At 36.1% G+C, this 25,124-nt stretch overlaps 3 protein-coding genes across 5 annotated transcripts; all 3 read right to left on the reverse strand.

Annotated features, from left to right (window-relative positions):
• Positions 1 to 316: 316 nt before the first annotated feature.
• On the reverse strand, positions 317 to 9,059 carry brap (BRCA1 associated protein). 2 transcript variants are annotated; one of them, XM_020938182.2, is made up of 13 exons: positions 8,708 to 9,059; positions 8,462 to 8,623; positions 7,422 to 7,620; positions 7,167 to 7,356; positions 6,560 to 6,673; positions 6,337 to 6,485; positions 6,110 to 6,185; positions 5,903 to 6,041; positions 5,608 to 5,717; positions 5,438 to 5,527; positions 5,237 to 5,340; positions 4,884 to 5,023; positions 317 to 1,282 (listed from the first exon to the last, which is right to left on the reverse strand). In XM_020938182.2, the coding sequence occupies exons 1-13, from the start codon at positions 8,784 to 8,786 to the stop codon at positions 1,056 to 1,058; spliced, it is 1,779 nt and encodes a 592-aa protein (XP_020793841.1). In that variant the 5' UTR covers positions 8,787 to 9,059; the 3' UTR covers positions 317 to 1,055. The 2 variants fall into 2 exon arrangements, with proteins under 2 accessions (XP_020793841.1, XP_020793840.1); XM_020938181.2 differs by having other exon boundaries at positions 8,462 to 8,626.
• A 962-nt stretch (positions 9,060 to 10,021) lies between these two features.
• On the reverse strand, positions 10,022 to 18,134 carry naa25 (N-alpha-acetyltransferase 25, NatB auxiliary subunit). Of its 2 annotated transcripts, none has more exons than XM_055153626.1 (24): positions 18,068 to 18,134; positions 17,220 to 17,311; positions 16,720 to 16,858; positions 16,520 to 16,638; positions 16,367 to 16,441; positions 16,178 to 16,285; positions 16,044 to 16,122; positions 15,627 to 15,738; positions 15,458 to 15,547; positions 15,184 to 15,356; positions 14,994 to 15,106; positions 14,687 to 14,891; positions 14,513 to 14,602; positions 14,266 to 14,446; positions 14,079 to 14,178; positions 13,544 to 13,695; positions 13,345 to 13,470; positions 12,616 to 12,859; positions 12,420 to 12,543; positions 12,278 to 12,343; positions 12,071 to 12,168; positions 11,895 to 12,005; positions 11,662 to 11,802; positions 10,022 to 11,519 (listed from the first exon to the last, which is right to left on the reverse strand). In XM_055153626.1, exons 1-24 carry the CDS (start codon positions 18,117 to 18,119, stop codon positions 11,397 to 11,399), a joined length of 2,913 nt encoding a protein of 970 aa, XP_055009601.1. In that variant the 5' UTR covers positions 18,120 to 18,134; the 3' UTR covers positions 10,022 to 11,396. The 2 variants fall into 2 exon arrangements, with proteins under 2 accessions (XP_055009601.1, XP_055009600.1); XM_055153625.1 differs by lacking the exon at positions 18,068 to 18,134 and adding an exon at positions 17,395 to 17,548 and having other exon boundaries at positions 17,220 to 17,305.
• A 576-nt stretch (positions 18,135 to 18,710) lies between these two features.
• Positions 18,711 to 25,089, reverse strand: pitpnb (phosphatidylinositol transfer protein, beta). The gene is made up of 12 exons (XM_020938172.2): positions 24,974 to 25,089; positions 23,447 to 23,477; positions 23,032 to 23,177; positions 22,751 to 22,842; positions 22,632 to 22,639; positions 22,442 to 22,516; positions 22,263 to 22,346; positions 21,555 to 21,632; positions 21,341 to 21,445; positions 21,144 to 21,266; positions 20,912 to 20,993; positions 18,711 to 20,602 (listed from the first exon to the last, which is right to left on the reverse strand). The coding sequence occupies exons 1-11, from the start codon at positions 24,991 to 24,993 to the stop codon at positions 20,946 to 20,948; spliced, it is 810 nt and encodes a 269-aa protein (XP_020793831.1). The 5' UTR covers positions 24,994 to 25,089; the 3' UTR covers positions 18,711 to 20,602; positions 20,912 to 20,945.
• Positions 25,090 to 25,124: the final 35 nt, after the last annotated feature.

A 25,124-nucleotide genomic window follows, 5' to 3' on the forward strand; every position in this document is an offset into this window, starting at 1 on the left:
GAACAATGATTCAGTTTCAGTTTTCAGACTTTAAACTTTGAAATACAATAGATTTTAATTTTTTAAAAGTACTGGCAAAATATGAACGTACATACTAATAGTACAGACTTATTACAAAGATATATATAGCCAATAGGTGTGGCAAAATTTTGCATAAAGAACATGGGGTTACAGCGTGAAAAAGTTGTCTTGCTGCATCTTGCACGTGATAAAGTAGTTTCGTATACAGTTTACTTTAAACAAGCTGCTGAATATAAACTGTTCATTTGGTGTGTAGGATGGAGTCAAAAAAATAAAGCATGACTTCAGCAGTGAATCAGTTATTCTGCTTGTATTATAGTTATTAGATTCACACAAAGGGCCAGATAAAACACAAATATCTTGTCTTAGAAATGTGAGTATAATTGTTTTTCTTGTCTTAAAACACCTTTCACAAACATATTTGACATCAGACTAAACAACGGTTTGCAAGAAAATAAAATCTTACGTGTATATGCGTGTTGTTTTGAGTGTATACTGTGCATGCAGAGGCCATAAGGGTAACGGTAACATCTAGTATTTTGAAAAGAGGAGGGTGTTACTGCAGTATTTTGTACAACACATGCAAAGTTGTGTAAAACTAAACCAATGAGTTTCAGAATTTTGAGTTTGAAGAATTATACAAGTATGCAACGTATAGACGCAACAAAATATCCTCATATTTGGGGGAAAAAATGTAATTTTAAAATATTTATGGCAACATAATTTTTAAATGAAAGCTATATAATCCAGTTTTTACAGCTTTTCTGTAATAAATGCTCACACAAAAAACATTTACAAATAGAACACTTAAGCAAATAAGAAAACTTTGATCATATAAATAATGTATTTATATATATTTGTATAAAGCTAAGTATAAATTACACTGCTGATGTGTTTGAAAACTAGAAGCGAATCCAACAATTTATCAATAGCAGCAGTAATCACCAAGAATTGTGAGGAGGCAGAATTTGAACAAATAGTGCACAGTCATTTGCATGTTTTCAGCTGTTGTCTAGCATGTTCCAGTCCTACTATTACTTCCTCTTCCGGCCTCGACCTCTCCTGCCTCTACAGGAGGGGCCTGCTCCATCTGGGCTTATAGCACTGTCTAAAGGACTGGCCCCGATGTTGATTTGTCCTTCTTGGATTTCACTACGTGCTTCAGGGGGAAGGTGCTCAATCTGTTGTTGAGTTTCCAAATAAAACATCACGTCTCTGAGCTGCTCCTGCAACTCAGCTATGGTTGCCTCTTTACACTCCACTGAAAAACATGACAGATCTATTATGACACACATTACTGGGGCATTGCTTATTGGATTTACTTATTGCAGTGTCAAGTACAATCTGATGTGTATACTGTCACCCACTACCCCTAAACAAAAATTAACAACTGAAGTTAAGAATGTAACAACCTTTGGTTTTATATGTAGATTTATTTTTACACAGAGGGGTTCTGTACACATCAAACTTTTATTATTGTGCATCAAGGAACTTTCCGGGAGGGGAGTCTAGTTGCTTATCTCCATATAGTACACACCCATATACCATAGGGATGATACAGAATATATCTTTGCTGTGAGCAGAGTCACTTCTCTGTTGAACTGTAATTTACCTGCTTGTCTAAGTGGGGATGCTTTAATGCCATATACGTTAAATCTTTTATTCCTTCAGCTATAAAAATTTTAAAAAAGGAAAGCAAATTTGCTGATGTATCCCCCAATGCAATGTATGGTGTATGTTGTATGTGGGTCAATCCATATGGTATCAGTTGCCCTCCTCTACGAGCCATCTCAGATATGGCTGAAAAAAATTCTAAGAATTTCTAAAATTACCAAAATTAAAGAATCTCACATTTTAGCTCAGTCTCTTCAGTCGTTCCTGAGTTATGACCCGTTGAAATTTTGGGGTTATGCTCACTTTTTCAGACACCTTAATTTATAAGCATGTTTGAGAGACCATAACTTCATAGAAACTAGAGCTAGGAAGCTGAAAATTTGTATTATTGTAGATTCTTGGTCATAGATTCTAGATTTTTTTTATTTATTTTTTTTGAGGTCCAAGATCTATTTACTCCAAGCAAATATGTATAAACTCACTGTTGAACCTGAATATTTGAGAGAATGACCATTTCTGACAACAATCTCACACTTTTCTGAGCTTTCATGTGGGTGGTGTAGAGCCCCAAATATGGTCACAGAACAAATGTGACCTTTTTGGCCCCTTCTTTGGACCCTTGGTTCCCCATGTGGGCACAGTTAGATGTTGTTAAAATTTTTACCAGAGAAACTCTGGCATATTCTGATTAGTTTAAACTAATAAAAACATCTACTATTAACTTTGTTCATTTGAAACGGAATTTTTGAAAATGAGCTCTCACAAGTCATTTTTGGTGGAGCTTAGATACTTTTCCACTTGCTAGAAAGGTTCAATTACCTTTAATAGAGTGAAACACTATTTGCTTGTTAAGGGAAGACAATTGGAGATTATTTGTGGCTACATTGTTTGTGACACAGTAAAAGGCTCGGCTGCAAGGAACACTCTTCAGGCAACTGACAGCAATCAAATATTGACCGCACTCCAGATGTTTGAGTGGGCTTCACAAAACAAAGAATGTAAAGTTTTTCTTTACAAGCTCTGAAGACTTTATAAACCATGAACTTACTTGGAAACTTGAAGAGTGCTACAGCAAGACAAACACTGTGAATGGTACTAGATCACACCAGTTTCGTTCCGGTGTCAAATGGTAAATTAGAAAAGAGGAGAATATCTCAAGATCATTTATGTACTGAAGTGTCATTATATGAAATACAAAATGAGATTGTGCCAAACATCTCTCTGTACCAGCCAGGTCAATACATTGCATGTATTTATGACAACAGGTGGTTCATTGGGAATGTTTCAGAGCGTTCAGATGAACATGGTGATGTCTATGTCTATGTCATCTGGCCTCCTGAACGTCGGCAGAACCATGCTGGGTCCCATTTCAGCACATAATCTATTGTATTAAGGTACCAGATGTTCAGAGAAGTAGAGCACAAAATTATAGCCTTGACACTGCAGATTATGACAGGATCCAAACATTACTTCTGAAGTTCATTAGTAGTTAGGAACACTTAGTATGTAACATACCAATACAGATGATCTGCATGTAGGTGGCAAAGGCACCAAAATGGGCAGATTTGTCCATTATGTTGGTATTTTCTGCTGAGATTGTTTTTCACACTGAATTTTTAAAATGTAATTTCTAGCAGTTGAACAAATAACAGACCAGATTATTGTATTTTGGTAACTTCTGTGTCAGCATCTAATTTTTTCTTGTTAATGTTACTGCCTTATTGTAATATTTTTGTGCAAAAATAATAGACATGGTTATATTGAAACCCATGGTTATGGAATCAGAGACTTTTTGATTTGACAGGCAATGAGTATTCCAATTGTAATTTGCCTTTAATCAGTTTCCATCGATACTATCTTACTTATACACCATGAAAAGCTGTTTCTTTGTGAGATAACAAATTATCTTCCTCAAATAAAAAAAAAGAATAAATAGTACAAACAAACCTTTTTTCATAATTATGTACAAAGTTAATAGCTGAATTTTCTCAAAGGATTAATGACACTTTTCCAAGCAATGTACCACAAATAATCCCCAACAGTCTTCCCTTATAACAAGAAAATAGTGTTTAAGCCTAATAAAGATAACTGAACCTTTCTAACAGGTGGAAAAGCACCTAAGCTCCACCAAAAATGACCTGTGAGAGCTCATTTTCAAAATTCCATTTGAAATGAAGGAAGTTAATAGCAGATGTTTTTATTACTTTAAACTAATCAGAATATGCCAAAGTTTCTCTGGTAAATTTTTTTTATCAACATCTAACTCTGCCCACATGGGGAACCAATGGTCCAAAGAAGGGGCCAAAAAGGTCACATTTGTTCTGTGACCATATTTGGGGCTCTACACCACCCACATGAAAACTCAGAAAAGTGTGAGATTGTTGTCAGAAATGGTCATTCTCTCAAATATTGAGGTTCAACAGTTAGTTTGTAAATATCTGCTTGGAGTAAATAGATCTTGGACCTCAAAAATGGAAAAAAAAAAAAAAAAAAAAAAAAAAAAAAAAAAAAGGCGGCAACCAAATGTGAGATTTTAGGGGTCCACAGCACCCCCCTTTAATACTCTATATTTGACAACAGATTTAGCATCTAGCATCTACCAAGAATCTACAATAATCAAAATTGTCAGCTTCCTAGCTCCATTTCTTATGAAGCTATGATCTCTCAAACATGCTTATATATTAAAGCTTCCGAAAAAGTGAGCATGGCCCCAAAATTTCAACGGGCCACTACTCAGAAACGACTGAAAGGATTGAGCTAAAATTTGAGATTCTTTCAGTTGGTGATTTTAGAAAGTTTTACAATTTTTTCAGCCAAATCTGATGTGGCTCATAGCGGAGATTCCTTGAAAACGGCTGATTTCATATGGACTGACCCATGTACATGATTTTATTTATGGTTTGTGCTTGACCAGAGATCTGCAAACTGAATTGCTCTTTAGGATTCATAATAAAAGGTATTGTTTTTGCTTTGCCTGAAACAATCATCAATCATCTCAATGGACTCAAGCAGTTAAAGGACCCTCCAACAGGAAACCCTCTACCCTTTTTCTAAAGATGCTCAATTTTTGAAAAAAACAATGTCTGGCTTCGATTTTTTATATGAAGGTCCATGTCTTATAAAAACATACAACATTTGTATCACCTAAAATAGACATCACAGGCATGGAGTTCTTTTTTTGGAAAACACATATCTGAGATTAAATCAGTATGCATATTACATTTGGATTCTTGCACATGTTTACTCACCACTCTCTTTGGCTTTTCGCTCTTCTTCAACTAGTTGTGACTGTAGCTGAGTCTGATTGGCTCTCAAGCAGCGGTTCATCTCCTGTTCCTCCTTCAGCTCTTGGCTTAGTTTTACCACTTTGCTATTAAGCTGGGTGCACCTGGACAGACAGGAGTGTGCAGCACATAAAGTTCAAACTAGAGGTACATACATAATACACTGTATAAATTGCTGATATTTTCCAAACATTGTTCTGAATTAATTTTAGGGTTCAATCTTTGAGGATAAAAGTTTACAACCTTTTGCCTTTGGAGAAGACAAAATTATCAAGTTGAACTGAGAAGCTGCATAAGAAAACTATATTTAAACCTACTTTTTCTCCATGGCCTGTTTCTCTTTAGAGAGCTCTCCTAACCGTCGCTCCAAGTTATCACAGCGCTCCAAGGTCTCCTTAAATTTGGACTTCATGTTGTTTATCTACAAAATTGTAAGTTTGTAAAATTACAAAGTTTCTTGAAGAATTACAAATACCTATCACATACATAAGTGTACTGTGGATTATAGTTGCCAGTACCTCCTCTGCAGTCTCTTTTTCCAGATGAGTAATTTTATTCTCCCAGTAAATTCTTTGTGACTCCAGCTGACTAGTCAGAAGGTATGAATACTGCAAATAATAAGTCATTGTTAGACATGCACACTGCTGCAAGTAAGGATGGGTTTATAAGCTTGTGTAGCTAGGATTACTTCAAGTTGAAGTGCATCAATTTTCTCATCATGACAGGTATCTCCTTCACATTCATACTGTACCATCTTGCCATCAGTCTTACTGGCCACTAGGCGGTGCACATAGTTATCTGCGTAAGAACAAACACTGAAGATATCAACTAGCAGACATGATTTTCAATGAACAGACCTACACTTAGCTTTAACTGAGGTTATTCAATACACTTAATTCATGTAAAAACTGAAATACTATGAATCAGTGTTATCACTTAACTTCACATTTTTCATGTACTTCCACACCAAATGCTGACAGTACCTCCAGCATAGTCCCATACTCTGTGGTTGGTGAGCTGCATAGCATATGTATGCTGTGTTTCTTCAAAGTGTTTGTAAGCGTGACGACTAACGTAACGGCCACAACCAATATGGCCACAGATCAAACAAATCCATAGGTTCTACAACAAAGAAACAAGTGAAGAGAAAAGTACAGACAACAGAACATTTTAAATGAATAGGTAGTTACCTCTTGTACTCCACACTCAAAGCACTTGTTCTCTTCCACTGGCTCTGGTGTTTGGCAATACCTGCATACTGGACACCTAAGAGAAAACAATAGGCATCTATTGTCCAGATTTGCAATAAGAACAGACCAGAAACAAGCAGCATTTTTACAACAGCAGCAAATGACAAGCTGCTAAACACTAATGGCTACTTGAAAAGCAATGTGCCATTTCTCATTCATCTACTTACGAAACATCTTCCCAGCGCTGAAGACACTGACTATGAAAGCTGTGGTTACACAGTGTTGTGAGGACACCATTCACAGACTCGTCCATTCTCTCCAGGCACACTGTGCACTTAGGCAGCTCAGTCAATTCCATCACTGGCAGGCTGGCCCCCTGGATTACAGAAAAATTAAGGAAGCAAATTGTATACATGCATGTTGTCAATGTTAAAAAATACAACTACTTACATTCTCAGATTTAAAAACCTCTGCTCTCTCCACATAGACCAGCTGACACACCGCATCTTCTATGGAGTTGAACTGTCGACCATTACAAGCAGTGTAAAAACTGTCAGCATCAGCCTGTTTAACATAAAAGTTAGTTTTTTCTCAGCTTTCCAGTTTTAATCAATCAGTTCATTAAGAAACTTTTGCACAAATACACAATTTAGTAGAATCACAGGGACACAGTGAAAATATGGCTGCTGAATTATGGAAAAAAAAATTAAGTCAGATGGTAATTGATAGCAGGATTATTTGTACCTTGTCTAGTATGAATATAGTGTGCGCATATTCTGTCTATCCCAGGACAGCTGTGGCTACAGAAGGGAATTAATTAACAACTACAGAGTAGCTCTTAGAGTGGCTTTGTGGAGTTGGTAAGGCATTATTAGCAAAAAATGGTACTGATAAAATGATAATAATTGGATGTTTGGTATTTCTTTTCAAAAACAGTTACCCTTTGATTTTCTTCCAAAAATGAAATGTTCAAGAAAGAAAAACAGCCTTACCCATCAGCACATACCATCAGTCATCTTCCTAGTTAAGACTATAGTAGGTATATTACAAAACCTACCTGTGAACAAAACTTAATCAAAACCATGTATTGGTTTGGTGTAGAATCTCGAATAATCTTCATGTGCTCCATGACATCATTAAAAGGAGCTAAAAGCTTCATAAGATCATGGCTGGTCATAGTTGCAGGCACAGTAAGGATGCACACCATGGCACTACGTCTGACATTTTCAGTCAGAGATGTCATCTTGCTGCAAGAAGAAAATGTTGTGTTAAACTTTTAATGTACAAAAGATAATTTGATTGTGTGACTCACTTTGTTTTGTAAAGATGCATAATGCCATGAACAATCTCAACAGAGGGGTTTCCACTGAAGAAGGAAATCTGATCTGGTAGCTGTTTGGAGGGTGAGTCTGGTGCCATGGTTGGAGTGACAGTGTCCACTTCTGATTTTACAGCTGCACTTTCACTGCTGTCATCGGCTGAGCAACCACACTCTTCTCCCCCGCCTTTATCTAGAGCAACACAGAGAAAGCCACCAATTTAATTAAAAAACATACAAATGACTTTACAAATCAAAATCTACTTTATTTCTATGGCACATTCTATAAAAAAAACTGTTTCCAAAGTGCTGCACATATACAGATACCTTTTGTTGTTTTTAATGATATTAAAAAACAACAGCTGGTATAAATGCTCAATTTAACCTTGCCAGACCGAAAACACTAAAACCAGTTAAGTCAAATTAAAGTAAACCCATAAAATAGTGATAAATAAAATCAAGAAATTTAAATAAAAATACAATAAAAAATTAATAAAACACACAAAAGACCACACAACTCACAAAGTGTTAAAAGCCAAAGAATAAAAACATGTCTTAAGACAAGACTTTAAACACTCCACTGTAGGAGCTGTTCAGGCCACAGAAATCCCCCCTGTCCCTTGTGGTTTGTCCCCCACCCCCCATCTCCCGTGTGGTGGTTTTGCTTGTTGTCCAACAAAGGCTTGTTCAAATGATTAAAAAAGGGCTATGGATAAAATCACAAATGATGAAAGTACTTGTTTGTCAGATTTATAATCACTGTCAATTGTAACAACAAGGTTGGTGATGTCTGTTTTACATGCTGTTAAAGTGAATCGAGGTCAGTGTGAGAGTTTGTATTGCCAAACACAATAACAGTTTTGCCCTCATTCAGACTAAAAAAAGTTGTGGGTCAACCAAGCCTTGACACAACTAAGATAGTGAAAGAGAGGTGTTTTTGACAAAAATGGTATTGAATATGTTGCTTTTTAAAAGATTTCACTCATACAAGCTTAACTACCAATTAATTAAGTTTCAGTCTGGTGAGTCCTTACCTGGGCTCGGTTCAAAGGTTTCTATGACCATGTCACCCATGGCTCTGCTGCCTATATGCTGGTGTAATATAGCCGTTCGTTCTAGATCCGTCTTTCCACTAAGCGCCAGTTTGGCTATGCCCAAAGCTTTTTCCTCTTGTTCTTCTTCTGACATGCTCCCGGCTGCTGTCACAAGATAATAGCATCTCACCGCACAACATCTTTGTAATTCACATACAAACCAGTATTGCTTCTTTGAACACTTACCGGCAGAGTATTGGAAGCCCCGTGGAAAATGAGACTGTTCGGCTACTTCCAGTCTAATAACAACCAGGGATACACTCATGTGTAATAACAGAACCGAGCGACTAACACTAGCAAACAACAAATCAACAAACACCAAGCTAACAACAGCTAGCTCTTAAATACTTTTACACACTACCCAACAGAAATATACACGGTTTAGTTCATTACAACTATTTTCTCTGACCGCAGCAATTATCCGTTTTAGTGTTAATTGATCTCTAGACATAAAGTCAATGTTTTCAAAAAAGTGTGTGCTACCCATGGAAGGTGCTAATGCTAACTTCTTCTACTTCTTCTTCGTCGTTTTGTCTTATTGCAGGCGGCAACTAATGTTTAGGTGCGTTTCCGCCACCTACTGTGCTAAAGTTTGGGCATATTCAACTACTATTATCTAAGTGGACAATGTTTTTATTTTTATTTTTTTTACAAGATCCGTTTCCCTTAAAAAATTTAAATAAGAACTTAAAATTATTTTGTTAACCATTTGTATATGTATACCTATCTTTGGAAGATGCTATCCAAGATATTAACTTAGGTAACCTTTAAACATAGAACAATAATATTCTTATTATAGATCCATTCTTTTATACCGTAACTTTACACCGTAATGTCTTCTTCGCAGAAAACGTCTACATTACACTGGCCTCTAAGGGTATCGGACACTATCACACGAGACCCTTTGCAGCTGGCAGCAGAATAGAGCTTAATGAGAAACAATTAACAAATGCATTTATGTGATTATTTAATAAGCGATTATTATATAGGCTATACTTGGCATTTTTAATTAGGGCAAATCTTGATTTTTTTAAGATTTACTGGACAATAGGTGTTACTCCATTTTTCACCTGAAATTATATTACATCTTCACTTCAAATTTCAGTTCCAAGGATACTTGCTTTATTAATTTCAGAAGCAAGAAAATAAACAGAACCAGTAGAACCAGATTTTTGTTAATATTACTTAAAATTGTACACAGACCTAATATAAATCTATAACTACTGCATCTGATATCATTTATTAAGCAGTAGAAATAATGATAGCCCATTGACGGGTTTCAGATGGCAAATGGAAATTTCTGTAATACAGTAAGTTCTTAGGTCTAGTCAATAGTGAACATTTTCCGGTTTCACATTTGTGGATTTACCTTTGGGATATTCCATTACAAAGTGAAATGTAATGAACAGGAAAAACTTCCACCTGTGAGTATGACGTCACAATCTGAACACATTTTCGGGCTTAGCATTTTAAAGGGACAGTAAGTTGTCCCAAAGAAAGTTTTATTAAAATTCTTTATTTATATGGATGATTGTATTTTTACACAATGCAAACGAGGGGAAAAGGTCACCATTTAGCACATTTTACATTACACTCAATTTTTCAATAAAAATATTTGCACAACAAAAATAGTAAAAACACAATCCCCACTGTGCCAGTAGTCATCCATCAGTGCTTCTTGTTTATATCAAAACAACAGAACATTACTGCTTGCATTTCCAAGTAAACAAAATTGGACATTATCTGAAACAGAAGCTGATGACTTTAGTCCACTACTTTGGTTAAAACTTTGCAGAGTTTGTCTTTGCACAAGAATAAAAGTATTAAAAAATGTATAAACTAATTATCCAACTGGAAATCAAACCTAGGCTTCTGTGAACATTATCTTCTGCAGCTTTATTTACAATCAGGTCCGATACATAACAAAGAGTTTACCAAGCAGGTATTTTACTCTTAATGAAGAATTGCCTGTATACCCTTTGAGATCTGTGTGTAATCAATGGTGTCAACTGATTTTGAGCGCCGCAATAACTTGTGTTCTCTACATATGGCTATTCAAACAATGTCAAAATGTGACTTCTAGAAGTGGTTGTACATATTACAATAGTCACAGATTTCATGGTTGCAGCTTAGAAAATAATCATAAATTGAGTGAAAAAGTTGCACATTCATTTAACCATACATAATATGATACAGATCAGTCCATTGATCACAAAATCCTAATGAGTGGTCTTACTGTTTTTTTTCAAAGCACATCAACTTAACTCTCTTAATAGAGCAAGATAATATGCATGGCATGTGTATTTTAGTTAAGTTTTTGATTTCAAATATTGAGTGACTAAAGAATGCACAAAAAATTAGGGAAGTAGACTAGAAGGAATAGCAAAATTTCAATTCTTTTGACACGCATACGGCATTGAGGTCTGTAAGGACAAAAGAAGTGCAGCAGCAAAGCTGTAAGCCAAATTTAAATAGAATGTCCTCATGTGAACCACACATTTTATTGGAGTGACACAAAAAATTAGAGGGACATGAAACATAACATGAGTGTATACTGCTGAATTGTGCAAGGGTACAATAATATGATTAATTTGCCTAAAATTTACATCCTAGGGTCACATCAATATTTCTCTACTAATAAAGTCTGTAATGGTAATTACAATTGTTTTAACATGTTGGTTGTATTTTCCCAGTTCATCATTGTGTAGAAGTGAAAAATGTTTTGGCTTGTGAATTCTCAGACCCCGGAGGAAAAAGCAGAATAGGAAATGGATCAGCATAGACTTTAGTTTGACCAACACAGCATATGGCCTGACAGCAGATGATGTTGTAGGGTTTTCAAATAGTTAGGACAGTCAGTGATTCATGATGAATTTCAGACCTTAAGATTCTTTACAGTTTCTGCCCTCTTTTTGAGTAAATCCCCCACTTCTTGTAGTGAACGAAGGTAACTACTTTGTACTTTGTCCATAGCAGACTTTGTAAACGATTCTTCCTCCTAAAAGAGCAAAAACAATAAAAAAAAACCAACATGCCATTTGTATTATATCCTACAAGAAACAAACACTGTATACAGTATAAAGTGTCATGTGCACTAGTATAAACAGTAATCTAATACAGCCTTCATCCTGTTTGCTCACCTGTGAGTATCCCTCTAAGTTCAAACTGGCAAGTTTAAAGGATGTGATGTTTAATTCTTGTCCTCTAACATGCTCTGTAGCCTGGGTAAGCAAATCCAGCAAGCTCCCTGTTAACTCCTGGAATCCGCAAACAACTGCTGGCTACAACATGCCCAAAAATCAATTACAATATTATACATCATCTTAATACATTATGCAAAAATTTATAAGTGATGGTTAAAAGAAAACTGCACCAGAGCAGTGCCGACATCCTTTTTCTTCTTTTTCTTTTTCTGTAGACTTGTCTTTAGTGGTCGAAGAATCTTGGCACAGTAGCTTGCCACCCATAGCACAACACTCATGGTCTAAAGAGTAACCAGAATATGACATTTGCACCACAAAAAAATTAATACCATTAAAGAGGCCTTACCTCTACAAAGAAAACTAGATTTTCTAATAGAGGTGGTCTAGTTTTTAATACGCTCATTTTAATTTCCAATAAATCCCCCTTACATTTATTTAGCATTTCTGTGGACAAAAAAGGTGAAAAAGTCTTCTAAGTCCTGACATTGAGACATACTGTAAAAAGAACCACATCTTATCAAAATTTAAGCCTACCCATAAAGATGGCATTTACCTTGAAGTTGAACTGTTAAAGACTGGAAACCATTACAAATCTGTGCTTGAAGCTCTGTGGATTCATCTACATCAAGAAAGAGTTCAAAAAAATAAATGTTTTCCCTGCAGCTTTGGTACAATGTAGTGTATGTTTTACTTACCAAGGCCAGCAGACTCTAGCTGCTGTAAACTAACAGCGAGCTGGAGAGCAGCTGACTGGCACTGACAGCTTCCACTAGACAGAGCTGCAGTCAGTCGAGTAGAGGGTGGTCCCAACAGCGGAAACTGCAAAAAGAAAACAATTCTTTATTTAGCATATCATAGCTAAGACTAAGTGGTTTGGTTTGGACAACTTGCTTGTATGTTTTTTTCAGCCAACTGAATTGCTGATTGTAGTGTCTGGTTGAGTCGAGACAGCAGGGCACTCATTGTTGAGGTTTTATCCCCAATACCATTTTCACTGGTCAGTGCAGAGTTTTTTGAGGACTGTGCGTGTCCAAGGGTTGCTAAGGAGCCTATAAGGCGAAGAGTTAATGAGCGTATCTTCAGCCAAACAGACTCTTCCTCTAGCGACTGGTGCCGGTTCTCCCCACTTAACTGTCTGTTGAATAAAAATACAATTAAAAAATAAAGAGTGGTTGATTCAATGTTGGTGACAAGACGCTTGCTCCTCCAACTTGCTTTTCCTGTGCTTTACAAAGATGTATAGTCTGAAATCGTCTCCTCTCCTCAAGCAATGTTTAGGGGCTTCTACACTTGAGACACCAGGCCAAGATAAAGGAGAGGTAAGAAATTAGTAGGGCTGGGCACTTGGCACGAGTCAAAAAAAAAAAAAAAAAAAAAAGAATATTTATTTCCCCCATCTTGGATAATAATTTACCAGGACAGGTCATAACAGACCATGTGATTAATTTGTAAATAATTTGTTTCGCTGTTGCTGTAGAGGAGAAAAGGAAGATGTTTTTGTTGGTCAAAAAGGAGGTCTGGTTACATTGACCACATGCCCAAAGCACAAGTGACCTATTCTTCATATCAGGGCAGAGAGACAAACTAAATCACAACCTAGTTAAAAAAGGAAAGACATACTGATCCTTAGGGTCCCAACAGGTAAATACTGTAAGGTCTCGGTTGTCCCTTAAACTGTTCCATGGGATATCGTCTTCTTCTGCAGTCAAAGACATGGCCTTCACACTCTCCTCCAGGCTTAACACACTTGCACAAAAAACACAAACCATTAGGAAAAAAAACACTTTGCACTAACTTCATCTGTAGAGTAATATCTTACATGTCAGCCTCCAAGATAAGATCCAGCAACATCCTCTCTGTACGGATTTGAGCAAAGTGCAGTGATTGGTTTAACCTGTTCCTGAGGGCAATGAACTCTGGGATCTTCTCAAAAGCGCCATACTTATAAGCCTGGATAATATATTCTGAGGTCTGAAAAGTGAGGAAAAAAAACAACATTCAGATCTGTAGAACAAGTTGACTAGGTTGTGCCATTTAATGTCTGGATTAGATGAAACAATACTTGTGAGTGAGAACAGCATGTGTTGCAATCTAAAATGTGCAAAGGTTTTGAGCCTTCATGAGGTATGTATATTCAGTGGCTAAAAGAGCATTTGATGTTTTACCAGTTTATTTCTAAAAGGTGCTACTGACATAATTTCACAAGACAATGCTTAAAAAGTCCACCCATAGACTAGGGCTGTCCTCAAAGTATTGATATAGCAAGATATCATGAAGAAATTTTATGAAATGTGTGCATTGATTTTATCAAAATTATACACTTTCTACTTTTTAAAGTAGAATGAATTACTTACATCTTTCTGGTTAGAGTGGAAAAACCTGAGGGAGAAGTTACAAGCCTGGGAAGCAGCAGCAAACTGACCCAAAGACTCAGCATAGCGTGTCAAAAGATACCTGAAAAACAGATTTTAGCGACCAAAGACATTCCAGCAGACTGTTCAAACAGAGAATACTCCAAAGTGAACAGCGTAGTTGTGTTACCCTATTGTGTCATGCTGTACGTGTTTGGCATCCAGGCTGGAGTATAGGTCTACAACAGGTTCAAAAGCGCCCAAGCGGCAGTAAAGAAGCAGTAGCAGTAACTTGAACTGTGCATTAGAGGAACTGTGAGAGAGGCCCTCATGAAGAAGCCCCAAACAGTGCCACATCATGTTTTCATCTCCTAAAAAAGGATTAGAGGATTAAGGATGGTGTACCCACATTCTAGTACCGTTTAAAACGCTCATACCAGTCTCAATCCATAGATCTATGTAGACATGAGCTGCCATGAGACAATACATATCAGAAAACTGCAGTTCTGTTTTCAGAGCATTGTTCCCTGTTTGAATGTAGATTTATGCATTATTAAAATAAACAGCTCTGTGTATTTTTAAGGAAACAGTTTTTGAGACAAACAGCTTACCAAATATTAGTCCATGGTGATAACGAGCTTTTAGCTCCAAGGTGAGCTTCAGTTTACTATCCACATCTAGAGAGTGATGCAGGCCGAGTGCACGACTTAACTGACAAAGGCACAGATGCCTCTGAAGAGCTTTGGTATCCTCCGGAAATGCGTACCCTTCTGCAGGTTCCCCTAATGGAACAGCTTCACTCAAGCAATTAATAAACTTAAAGAAAAAAAAAAGTTAAGTTAAGTACAAAGGAGGAATGAAGATTTCATTTTAGCAGTACTAATTTAAAATGGAAAGAAAAAAAACAGTATGTTTCACCTGAACATGTTGCTCAGGGGCTAAGAGATGTAGATATATTTTCAAATCTGTGATGCAACAAGGTTTGTCCCCAAACTTTGCAAAAAACTGCACCATCAATTCTAACGGATCACCTATTGAAAGCAAAAATTACATATTAAGAAACTATCAAATATATTTACTATAGGGAGATACTGACTAAAAGTTGTACCAATTAAACTTTCATCCGAGGAGCCGCGTTCTCTTAGTCTGTGAAGTAGCTCTAGACGAGCCAAATAGGGGCCTCTCAAGGCACGGGACTCTTTTCCATCCTCACCTTCAATTCTCTCCTCCACAAACCTCGCTACTTCAGTCACAGTGTGATGAACCGGACCCTCAGAGCAGCTGTCAGGAGCGAACATCGTACGTAATTCGAGTCTCATGCAATAACAAATAAGGACTGAAAAGCAAGCTATCCTTAAAAAACGTAAAACGTAAGTACATACTGTTCCCCTTCCTCAGGTGGACACCACGACTGGTCCAATATGTGGAAAAGAGAAGTGAAGTAAAAGCCATAATATTGCCATTCATCGGGGCTAGCAGGAGAACACATATGTGAAAACCCTTAACTACTGTCATACATGAACATATTTAAATGCACGTGTATTCACTTACTTTTTGAGTAACAGCTTATGTGCTAGGGCATTGCACTCAGGCCAATGTTGCAGTCGCTGGTAGAGCATCATACACTTATTCTCTCGGCTCTGAAATTCACTGGTCAGTTTTTCTAAAAAAAAAAATAAAATAAAATAAATAAATAAATTAAAAATAAATTAAAAAACAACTGATATTTTCATATAAAATTAAGTTGACAGCGGTGCGTAAGATAAGCCAACAAACCACAACTAATTTTATGGGAGGAATATCCATTTGGTTCAGTGCTCATGAGTAATGTTATATTATTTATGTAATCCATTTATATATTTATATCATATATTTACCATTAATTAGCAGCCAGTGAAGGCAGTATTAACCAGAACATGCCTTTGTATATGGTTCAGTGGCTGTATATTTTCTGATAAAATTGCATACCTCCAAGTGGTCCTTTAATAACTTTAAGGGCCTCCTCAAACTTTCCCAAACGCTCCAGAATCATAAAATACAACTGGACCTTCAAAAGAACAGTGTTAATTTTTTCAATAAATATAAAATATAAATAAAATTACCTCTGCTTCAGCTTCAATCTTCTCTTCTTTGACCATTTTCTCCACCATGCGTTCAGCAAGAGGCAAGAACATGGTAAGCGCCAACTTTTCATCCTCAGCTGATATGGCCTAAAGAAAAAAATATTACTTGGGGACAAATTTGTATTACACTATAAATAGCGTTAAAGAATAGATAATGGGAAATCTTACCTGCATAACCAAACTCATGACGGACCAAAAGTAATAAGGATTTTTAGGGACAATTTTATATAGGGCCATTCCTGCCTGTGAAAGAAGCAAAATGCATAAAAAACACAATCAATGCACTTTAATAGTCAAATGGCAGATGTTAGCTTGTCTTACCTGTTGCATCTTTTTGTACTCTCCAACTCGTGCATAAGCCATGAAGAGGTGAGAATGATACTCCTCACTGAGAGGAACCTTTTTTACTGCAGCTTCATACAACTTGGTAACCAACTCAGCTATGCACAAAAAACATTAATGTTTAACCTAAATGTGTTGTAAAATAGCAATATCAGGAAGAAAACTGTAAATGTACATACGTCTATGCATCTCCCTGTACAAGATAGTCAGCGCCTGAAGTGAGTTATCATCAGTGGGCTCAAGTGTGGCTACTTCTTGGGCTAGAGTGAAAGCTTCATCTTGCTTTCCAGTTCTTTGCAGTCCAATAGCTTTGAGGACCTACAATAAAATGGCATTGGTCTGAAAAATTATAGCATGGACCCACCTATTTAGAAAGAAAGCTATATTAAAAAAAACATACTGTCTGCAGTAACGTTGTATAAATCATAAACTTACAACCAAATCTTTTAATAACAGAAATCTGTACAGATAGCTCCAAAGGTTTAGCCTGTATCAGTTAACAGAGTGAAAAATCCAGCATAGTGTGTATATATCACCAGAACATAGTTGCAAAGTTAGAAACTGAAAGTTAAATGCCTTTTAAACTCAAATTCAGATTATTTTTTGATGACTTTGCCTTGATTGGACTGGGAGTCTTCATGGAAAAAATACTTGACAATAATATTCATAATGTACCCACCTTTGCACAATGTAGTTCTTTGTGCTTCTTAAGCAATTTGTCCGCTTGTTGAATTGCCATTTTATTATTGCCATTGTCAAGATAATCTGAAAAAAAATGAAAATAAACAGTAAAAACTGAAACAACTAAAGTTATGTGTTGGCTACGTAAAAAAAATTAAAATAATAATAATCACCAGAATCCCATTCGAAATCCTCATTCACTTCCGAATGCAAAAAATGTAAAGCTGTACATTGACTTAGGGACCCCATTGTTATTCTAAATATTGCACTGACAGCTGCATGCTATCAAATTAGCGAGCTAATAGCTAGCTAGCTCAAAGCATTGTCTGAGAATAAATAGAACCTAGATGGAGTGGCAGTCAAATCCCCAGCAAAGATCTAAAGTAGGTGTTATATTAAAAAGGTCGGCCAAAATCTTAACACAGTCGGTTAAACGTGGAATATGTTATTTTACACTACTGATTAGTGTCAATGGAGCTAGCAGGCATTGATCGGTTCAGCAAGCTAGCTGTCAAATAGCAAACGAAAAGTCACAATGACGAAAATTATGAGACTTTCGAATATATACGCCTGTTTACACAGATCACAGAGACCTGTCTATAAATACACACGTTTCGTAGGAGTATCTTACTGTTGCCTCCAATCTCTTGTCAAAGGCACACGGTTGAGGTGCACTGTCATTGGACACTTAAGCCAGCGCAGTCCGAGGTTGGAGACTGAGAGCGGCCGCGCGCGCTACTCTCCTCCAGTTCCAATGCATTATTTTTATTGCATACCAATGGCTACTCTGTGATTGCTGATATCCTTTTAATAATCCCCAGACTGTTAGACTTACCGTAAATGGGTCTGGTCTGAGCCGTCTGTCGTTTGGGTCTTGCACATGGCCTCTCGCCGCCATGGTAGAGTTAAGTTAACCTGCCGCTGATGGTTTACGCATGCGCAAACCCACCAGCTCGAGGAACGCACGTGCAGTGTCGACCTCTAACGGCCTGAGTAACGTGCGTGCGTACGGACACTTTTAGTTCGTTGTTGGAACATAGATTTTAAAAAGCAGATGACTATGTAAACAAGTTTTACTCAATAAAAAAAAGCAATAACGGTATTCCTTTTAAAATGGTACACTGACATTTAATTTCCCACTGTCGATGGAAGTACTAGCTAGCCTAGCCGACACAATTTGGTTACATGGCCTGCCAATCAATCAACCACGAACATCCATAGAATATCTGTTTGTGCTTTCACCTCTAATCATTATTTGATATACACTAAACAAGCACAATCACATTGTTGCTCATTGTATTATCATTGACATAAATAGATTATCATTATTATTGTATTTAATTAGTTCATCAAATAAAATAAGTTCTGCCAAACACGGAAATCTTCATGGTCATTTGGGCTGAAGAAGTTTCTCCATCAACAGTAGTTTAAATTATGTTATGATGCAATGTATTCCTGATTTGCCAAACAACTCCAAATAAACTTCATATTGTGGAAAAGTAATGTATGGAATTTATTAACATTAAATACCAGTGACATAATGGGTTCATGTCATGCTAGTACATGTGTAAAACATGTATGTCTCTGCAGTTCAATTATGACATTGGTCTCCATCAAAAAGCTGTACATTCATAAGCATGGATGAGGTACAGTAAACCATGGCATAAAAACAATGAACAATATGCATACTCATTCTATATAATGTAATTAATAGCATACTGTGCATTGCATTTACCTATAACACTACAGTAATGAGAAAGTGTTCACAAGTAACTATGACTATGTAATTCAAGTAAGTGGTATTTACACCTAACCTTTGGGCCTAGTAAAAAGTACACTTATTAAATCTGCCTAATGTAAACCGTACAGGTTACATGAAAAAAAAAAAAAAGACATCTGTTTCATACCTGATTATAAACAAATGTCTAACACCACACTCACACTAATCTGTGCCATGATTATAAAAATCATTGCATTCCTTAAGGGTTTGAATGAAGCTAATACCAAAACAAAAAATTGAATTTTGCCTGAAAGCAGTGAAGCAAAATATACAGATTACTTTCAAATCACTGTAAGAATACAGTATAACTCACTTTACAAAGTTATTTATACCTTAACTAAGTTTAGATGGATAACATTTTCTAAAAGTTAAGGTATTGAAATGCTATTTTAATTAGTATACAGGGTGAAAACCAAAATACTACAACACAAACATCCATAACTGCTAAATCATTGCACATCTGCCTTATCTGTAGCCAATAGCCCTGTTAGTTCAGAGAAGATTTTAAAGCCAGATGAATGGACACAACAATGCACACACTCTCAGCCTCAATTGTTGTAGTAAAATACAAAAGCTTTTGTGAAGGCTGCAAGGGCTTCAAATAAAGCCCTGTGAAAAAGGACATGCAGCATCAGAATGAGGCAAAGTCTACTGGCTGATCATGAGTGTGAGAACAGGGAAGTTCACAGAATGACAATACTTAGAATAAAAAGTTGAGTTTCATCCCAACCAAAATAAAGACACACTTTAACACAACTTAACAGATTCCTCAAAGGCCACTTGACCTTCTCTTCAACCGACAAATGAATCAGTGTCATTGAAGAGTCATGCAATGACTGTTAATGAGGAGTCGTTATCTACATGCGCTTGTGAAAAAGTTACACGCATGTGACCGTGTGGGAAAGTGTGTGTGGAGTAAGTATGAGCTAAAAGTCCTATGCATGAAAACTTGTATTAAAGATTACTGAGACAGAACTCTTTCTTTAAATTAAAAGAAAGAATTGTACAATATGCATTTTACCTTAAAATGGACAGAGAAAACATGATGACAACATGGATGATGACATTTATCCTGGTTTAAAAACACATTTAGTGGAAAGATAAGGTTTAAAACTATATTTTACAGGGAGGGTGTGAATAGAATAATTTCTAAACTTCATATAATACTACCTTTATGGGGACTTGTGTAGAGCTAAAAATAACATCCTGACTGTTAAATTAAAGGCGTGACTTTCTAAGTCTGACACAAATAAAGATCAACAAAGCCCATTGTAATAATAATATTAACAATAATAATAATAATAATGAACTAACAATACATATTTCAGGCAATTTGCGTTCAGTGCAAAGAACTTTTTTCTTATTTATAAACATGTATATTTGTCTAAGAGTGGGAGGCATGTGATTGTGGTAGTATCTGTACAGTACTCATAACCAATGTGTCAAACACCCTAATGAATCAAAGGAGACAAGAAGAGTGTTGTGAAGCCCTTCTGCATCAGCGTGGACGTGTCTCTGAGAACATCATGCCGGGTTTTCGTTGTTTTGCCTCATTGCTCATGAGCAGCACTGGTGCCTCGAATCGGACCTGTTTTACGCAGCTATAAGAAAGACCAAACAAAAATCATGGTTTGGAATGAACGGAATCTTATATTTTTGTGCATTACAGACTAAATGATTCCATGCAAATGAAATAACAAATTGAACAGCATTGAAAAGCACTTTCCAGGTAAAGGAGAGCAGTCAATATTGTTAATGTGTTATTGTGAAAGAGGGTTAATTGACAAGGGCAACAAAAAAGTAAAATGATTTGAACATAAAGATGGCAGCTGTGATGCAGAGGTGAGATTGCTGAGCAAATGAAAGAGAAAGGTCCATGCAGTGCCACTAGTTATACTTTATAGACTTACTCAGCCTGCTTCTAGAGTTTGAACTACTGGACCTTTAATCATCTGTTGCAGAGGTGCCTCTCACTTCTCCTTTTTGACGCATCTAATGAAATTTGGGAGCAAGTAATAATATTCTGTAAATGTGCTCATTGGCCAGATGTTACATTACATCAATTACAATCCATTACAGAGGAAAACATACTGTAAAAATGTCCAAATCATTGGTTAAATGTACAGCAATAGCAACTGGTACCTCTTCAAGTTCTTTCTGAGTCTCCTCTTCCATTCGCCGGATGTCCTCCATAGTCAAACCCACCCATTTGTCAATCCAGCAGAATAGTTGACGATGGAAGTTGGTGAAAATACGCTTTTCTTGCTGGAAAATTTAAAGAAAACTATCCTTATTTTCCAGTTGCACATATATGATATAAAGGATGCAATTAATGTTACCCTATGAATGAAGTTTTCCACCTTCGTTTGCAGACCCCACCATCTAAATTTGACAGTGACTAGTTTGTATGCACACATGTGAGGACAATCTTCCTTTAACTCATTCTGGGAAAAAAAAAAAAAAAAGATTTTTATATATTTATATATATATATATATATATATATATACATACACACACACACACACAAAAATATAAAAACTTTTTTTTTTTACCTTCCATTCTGGTCCAAGGGGTCCTCTGCCTGTCTTGGCAGAGTGGAAAATAGTAGGATCTTCCTCTTGTTTATAATCCTAAAAAAAGAAAAACTCAAGTGTAACCTGATCATCAATCAGAGCACACCTAATTTGTTATGGAAATCTTATTGTCCCAAAAGAACAAGCAGCACTAACAAAATAACAATTTTAAGAGCTCTTTTAAACCAGATGACCATATTTTAGGCACCGCTCACAAATGCCTAAAAATCAACCAACACACCCCCACCCTCAATACAAGACACCAAGAGCGCAAATCAGATTTGTTGGAAACAGTAGTACCTATCTGGAGCAGATGGACATTAAGATTAGGCAGAGTTCAACACTGATCCACTTAAGTCATTATTAACAGAATGAGACACAAAGACTCATGGTAGTGGTACAAGAGTGAAAACATGTTATTGGTAAGAATAATTTGATGTTTTAATTAATGCATAAACATACAAATCCAGGCAAATACTTTCTAATAAATAATTTAACAATTTTTAATGCCCATCTTCTTTGAACTGCTTTCTAGTTATGTAACAATAGGATTGAAATATTATTTAAATATTAATAGAAATTTGACACATTCATTCAATTTAATACTGCTCTAATCATTGTATTCACTTGTCCCTCTACTTCAAATAATTAATTGAAATTCAATTCTAATTCAAATCTAAAACTTACCGCTGTGGCTACTTCTTCATTATTTGCAATATCAATTGGGACCACCTCTACAGTCCCCCATGTCTGTTCATCTAAATTGTGAACCTGCAACAAATACATCAGAAAACAATAACAACAACTTAGACCTGTTAACTTAAATGAGTGAAAGTGGCCTATGAATGTTGTGGTTAAATACTTGCATTTTCTAAAGTTCCCATGTCTGGCTTGTGCCATGTTTCAATCTTTATCATGAAGTCATCTTTCATGTACTCATTCTAAAAAAAAAAAAAAAAAAAAAAAAAAGGTAAATTTAAATCCTACCAATTGATGAAAAAAGGTATTTATTTAAGGATAGACAACTACAGACATCATCAATATAAAGACACTCACCGTAACAACTAGAGAGAGAAAAAAAAAAAAACACACACAAAATTAGGTCACAAAAAGGCACATTTTTTCTTTGTTCACATATGATAAATTCAGCACATAAACAAAAAAATAAGCCTTACTGGTGCGACAGTATGGATAGGCATTCCACGCTTTTTCGTGAAAAACTAATGCACCTTCTGGTGCAATCATCTTTACATAAGCTGGTACTTTACTGAAAAGAAAGAAAATTATACATTAACTTTATTAGAACAGAAATATATTTTGTTTGTCAGTTACTTTCTAAAAGTGTGCTTTTATGACAAGTTAGTTCATTACACACAATCATATTAAGTTGTTTACATGTATAAAAATTATACAAAAAAGTAACATAAAATTGTGTAAGCTTTCAGTGTAAACACACCTTTTTAAATGATAAATTTTATGTGTATACTGTCCCTTTTCTCCATCCTCTTCATAGGGTTCATTCTTGAGCACCTCAATGCCTTCTCCTCCTCCAGTTTCATTTTTGCTGGCCTCGGCTACAGAATATAGCTGTCCCACTTGATACTTGCAAGAATAAAAAATAAACATGACTCCACATATATTTCAAAGAAAAAATAAAACTGATCTCACATAAGGGAAATGTTCCTATTTTTCAACATCAGTTCACTTTCTTAACTGATGTTATTCTCGAAATACATTTATCACAAATCTTGATCAATTGCTATAAAATAGAGCATTTAAATTAAAACACTAGTACTGTATCATATGACTCATATGTTATCTATGACATGTACTTCACAACATAATAGTCATTATGAAGTCCTAATACCCACCTCTTCCACAGAGACTGGTAACAGCACACGGCTACGAGTCAGTCGAGGTGCAACAGAAACAAAGAAACACAATCACAATATTAACGATTAAAGATCTGTGCGACGCTGGTTCTCATGTATTCGTATCTTAAATCTGACAAAATGCAAGGGAGAGCAGAACTATTTTACAGAGATGGACAAAATAGATTATTGTTTCACATATAAAATGGATGCAAATAGGGGTGGAACTGGGAAGTATATAGAAACATTGATAATATGGATGTATGCAATTTATAATATCAAGTACTACAGTCTAATATGTAAAGAAATTAATAAAATCAAATTTGCCATGTTATTTCTGCACTACTTAATTTTGAAGTTCATTTTGAGCATAATTCAACATGCCTTTAATTAGTTTTAGTTTAAAAAAAAAAAAACAAAAAACAAAAATTTCTTATGAAATTATACTGTCTGAATATTTTCATTGGGGTGATCAAAACATGTATCCAGATATTCTCTTGTCATCCATATGTCAAGTAAGTATGTCATTTTCTCAAAAATACAAGTGCCATAATTTCCTCCATAAACAACAAAATATACTGTTTTATTCGGTATTTAAAAAAAAAAAAAAGGCTAATCTAGTGGTTTAGATTTGTACAAACATGCGCTGAAATGTGATTGCAGTATTAGTTTGTTAGTTCATATTTCAGTCTTATTTCCAATTCTGCTAGACGCGTTGAAATGTTAACTTTGAACAGAAACCAGTTATTAAACCGTACATCCAATCTTAACAGCAATTATTGTCAGGAAAATGACAATTACATATTTTTGCCGAATCTTTCAGCCCTGCTTAGAGAGTAATGAAGTTTAAATAAAGTATCCCACTTTACTCTGCACGATTGACTCGTGAAGCTACGAGTAACCTACACAAATCTCACAAAAAGCCCACATTTCAAAACGCTGATGTAACTTACAGTGCAAGTGTTATTATAGGATTAGCAATGAATTTACAATCATATTTGAAAATATGCCCTTTTAATGCATGAACTGTGGACAGAGCTCTCGTTGGCAGAAAACTAGCAACTAGCCGGCTGCTACAGCTAGCGTTAATGTTAAATCCGTGGGAGAAGAAACCTTAATCTGTCACTCAGGGGACTAAAGCTTACGCGACTTTGGAGATACAACAAGCGGCCCACTGGGTAGGGTCGTGCATGTTTACGCAAGGCTAATCGATAAAGGCGCAATTTATACACATAACGCATATTAGTGAGTAATACATTTTATAAGTTTCAGTTTCATTAAGAAGCTAATTAATGTTAGCTAGAGCTAGCATCGCATTAAAAGACCGGTGTATGGTGTGTTCCGTTAACCACGTCCTGATCCGCCCAAGTTAAATCGGGCTTTTGTGGTCAGCAGGAAAAGGGGGGGCACGTGAAACACACCAAAACAGGCTAACAGCTATAATATCATTTTGAGTTAACATTTGCTTGAACATAAGATTGACTAAAGGGGACTAAAAGAGAATTAAAAAAGACACTTCAGACTCACTATTCCTTGATGAGCACCATCTTCGTCACCCCGCCTGCGGCTGCGCACTAGCGTCAACCAGCCCCTGCCAGAGGAGCTGCGCCACGGCTGGACCACGGGTAGAAGGCAGGCAGGCAGGCGAGATTAGAGCTCAGTGCACAGCCTGACCACT

The sequence above is a fragment of the Boleophthalmus pectinirostris genome, unplaced genomic scaffold (genome assembly GCF_026225935.1).
Source record: "Boleophthalmus pectinirostris isolate CB_2022bp ecotype Guang Dong unplaced genomic scaffold, ASM2622593v1 HiC_scaffold_18, whole genome shotgun sequence".
Classification (NCBI taxonomy): Eukaryota; Metazoa; Chordata; class Actinopteri; order Gobiiformes; family Gobiidae; genus Boleophthalmus; species Boleophthalmus pectinirostris.

Bases quoted from the DNA above. Each gene is read 5' to 3' on its own strand.
- brap (XM_020938181.2), bottom strand. From the start codon at position 8,786: ATGAGTGTATCCCTGGTTGTTATTAGACTGGAAGTAGCCGAACAGTCT. The intron at 5,718-5,902 runs GTACTGTCAGCA...GTTCTTACGCAG, and splicing joins AGTATGGGACTATGCTGGAG to ATAACTATGTGCACCGCCTA. The intron at 5,528-5,607 runs GTAATCCTAGCT...TATTATTTGCAG, and splicing joins TTGATGCACTTCAACTTGAA to TATTCATACCTTCTGACTAG.
- naa25 (XM_055153625.1), bottom strand. From the start codon at position 17,470: ATGGGGTCCCTAAGTCAATGTACAGCTTTACATTTTTTGCATTCGGAA. The intron at 16,639-16,719 runs GTATGTACATTT...TTTTGTGCATAG, and splicing joins GTACAGGGAGATGCATAGAC to CTGAGTTGGTTACCAAGTTG. The intron at 15,357-15,457 runs GTATGTACTTAC...CGCTCCTGACAG, and splicing joins CCACCTGAGGAAGGGGAACA to CTGCTCTGAGGGTCCGGTTC.
- pitpnb (XM_020938172.2), bottom strand. From the start codon at position 24,993: ATGGTGCTCATCAAGGAATA. The intron at 21,633-22,262 runs GTAAGTTTTAGA...TTCTTTTTTTAG, and splicing joins ATGAAGAAGTAGCCACAGCG to GATTATAAACAAGAGGAAGA. The intron at 21,267-21,340 runs GTAACATTAATT...TAAATTTTCCAG, and splicing joins TGGAAAACTTCATTCATAGG to CAAGAAAAGCGTATTTTCAC.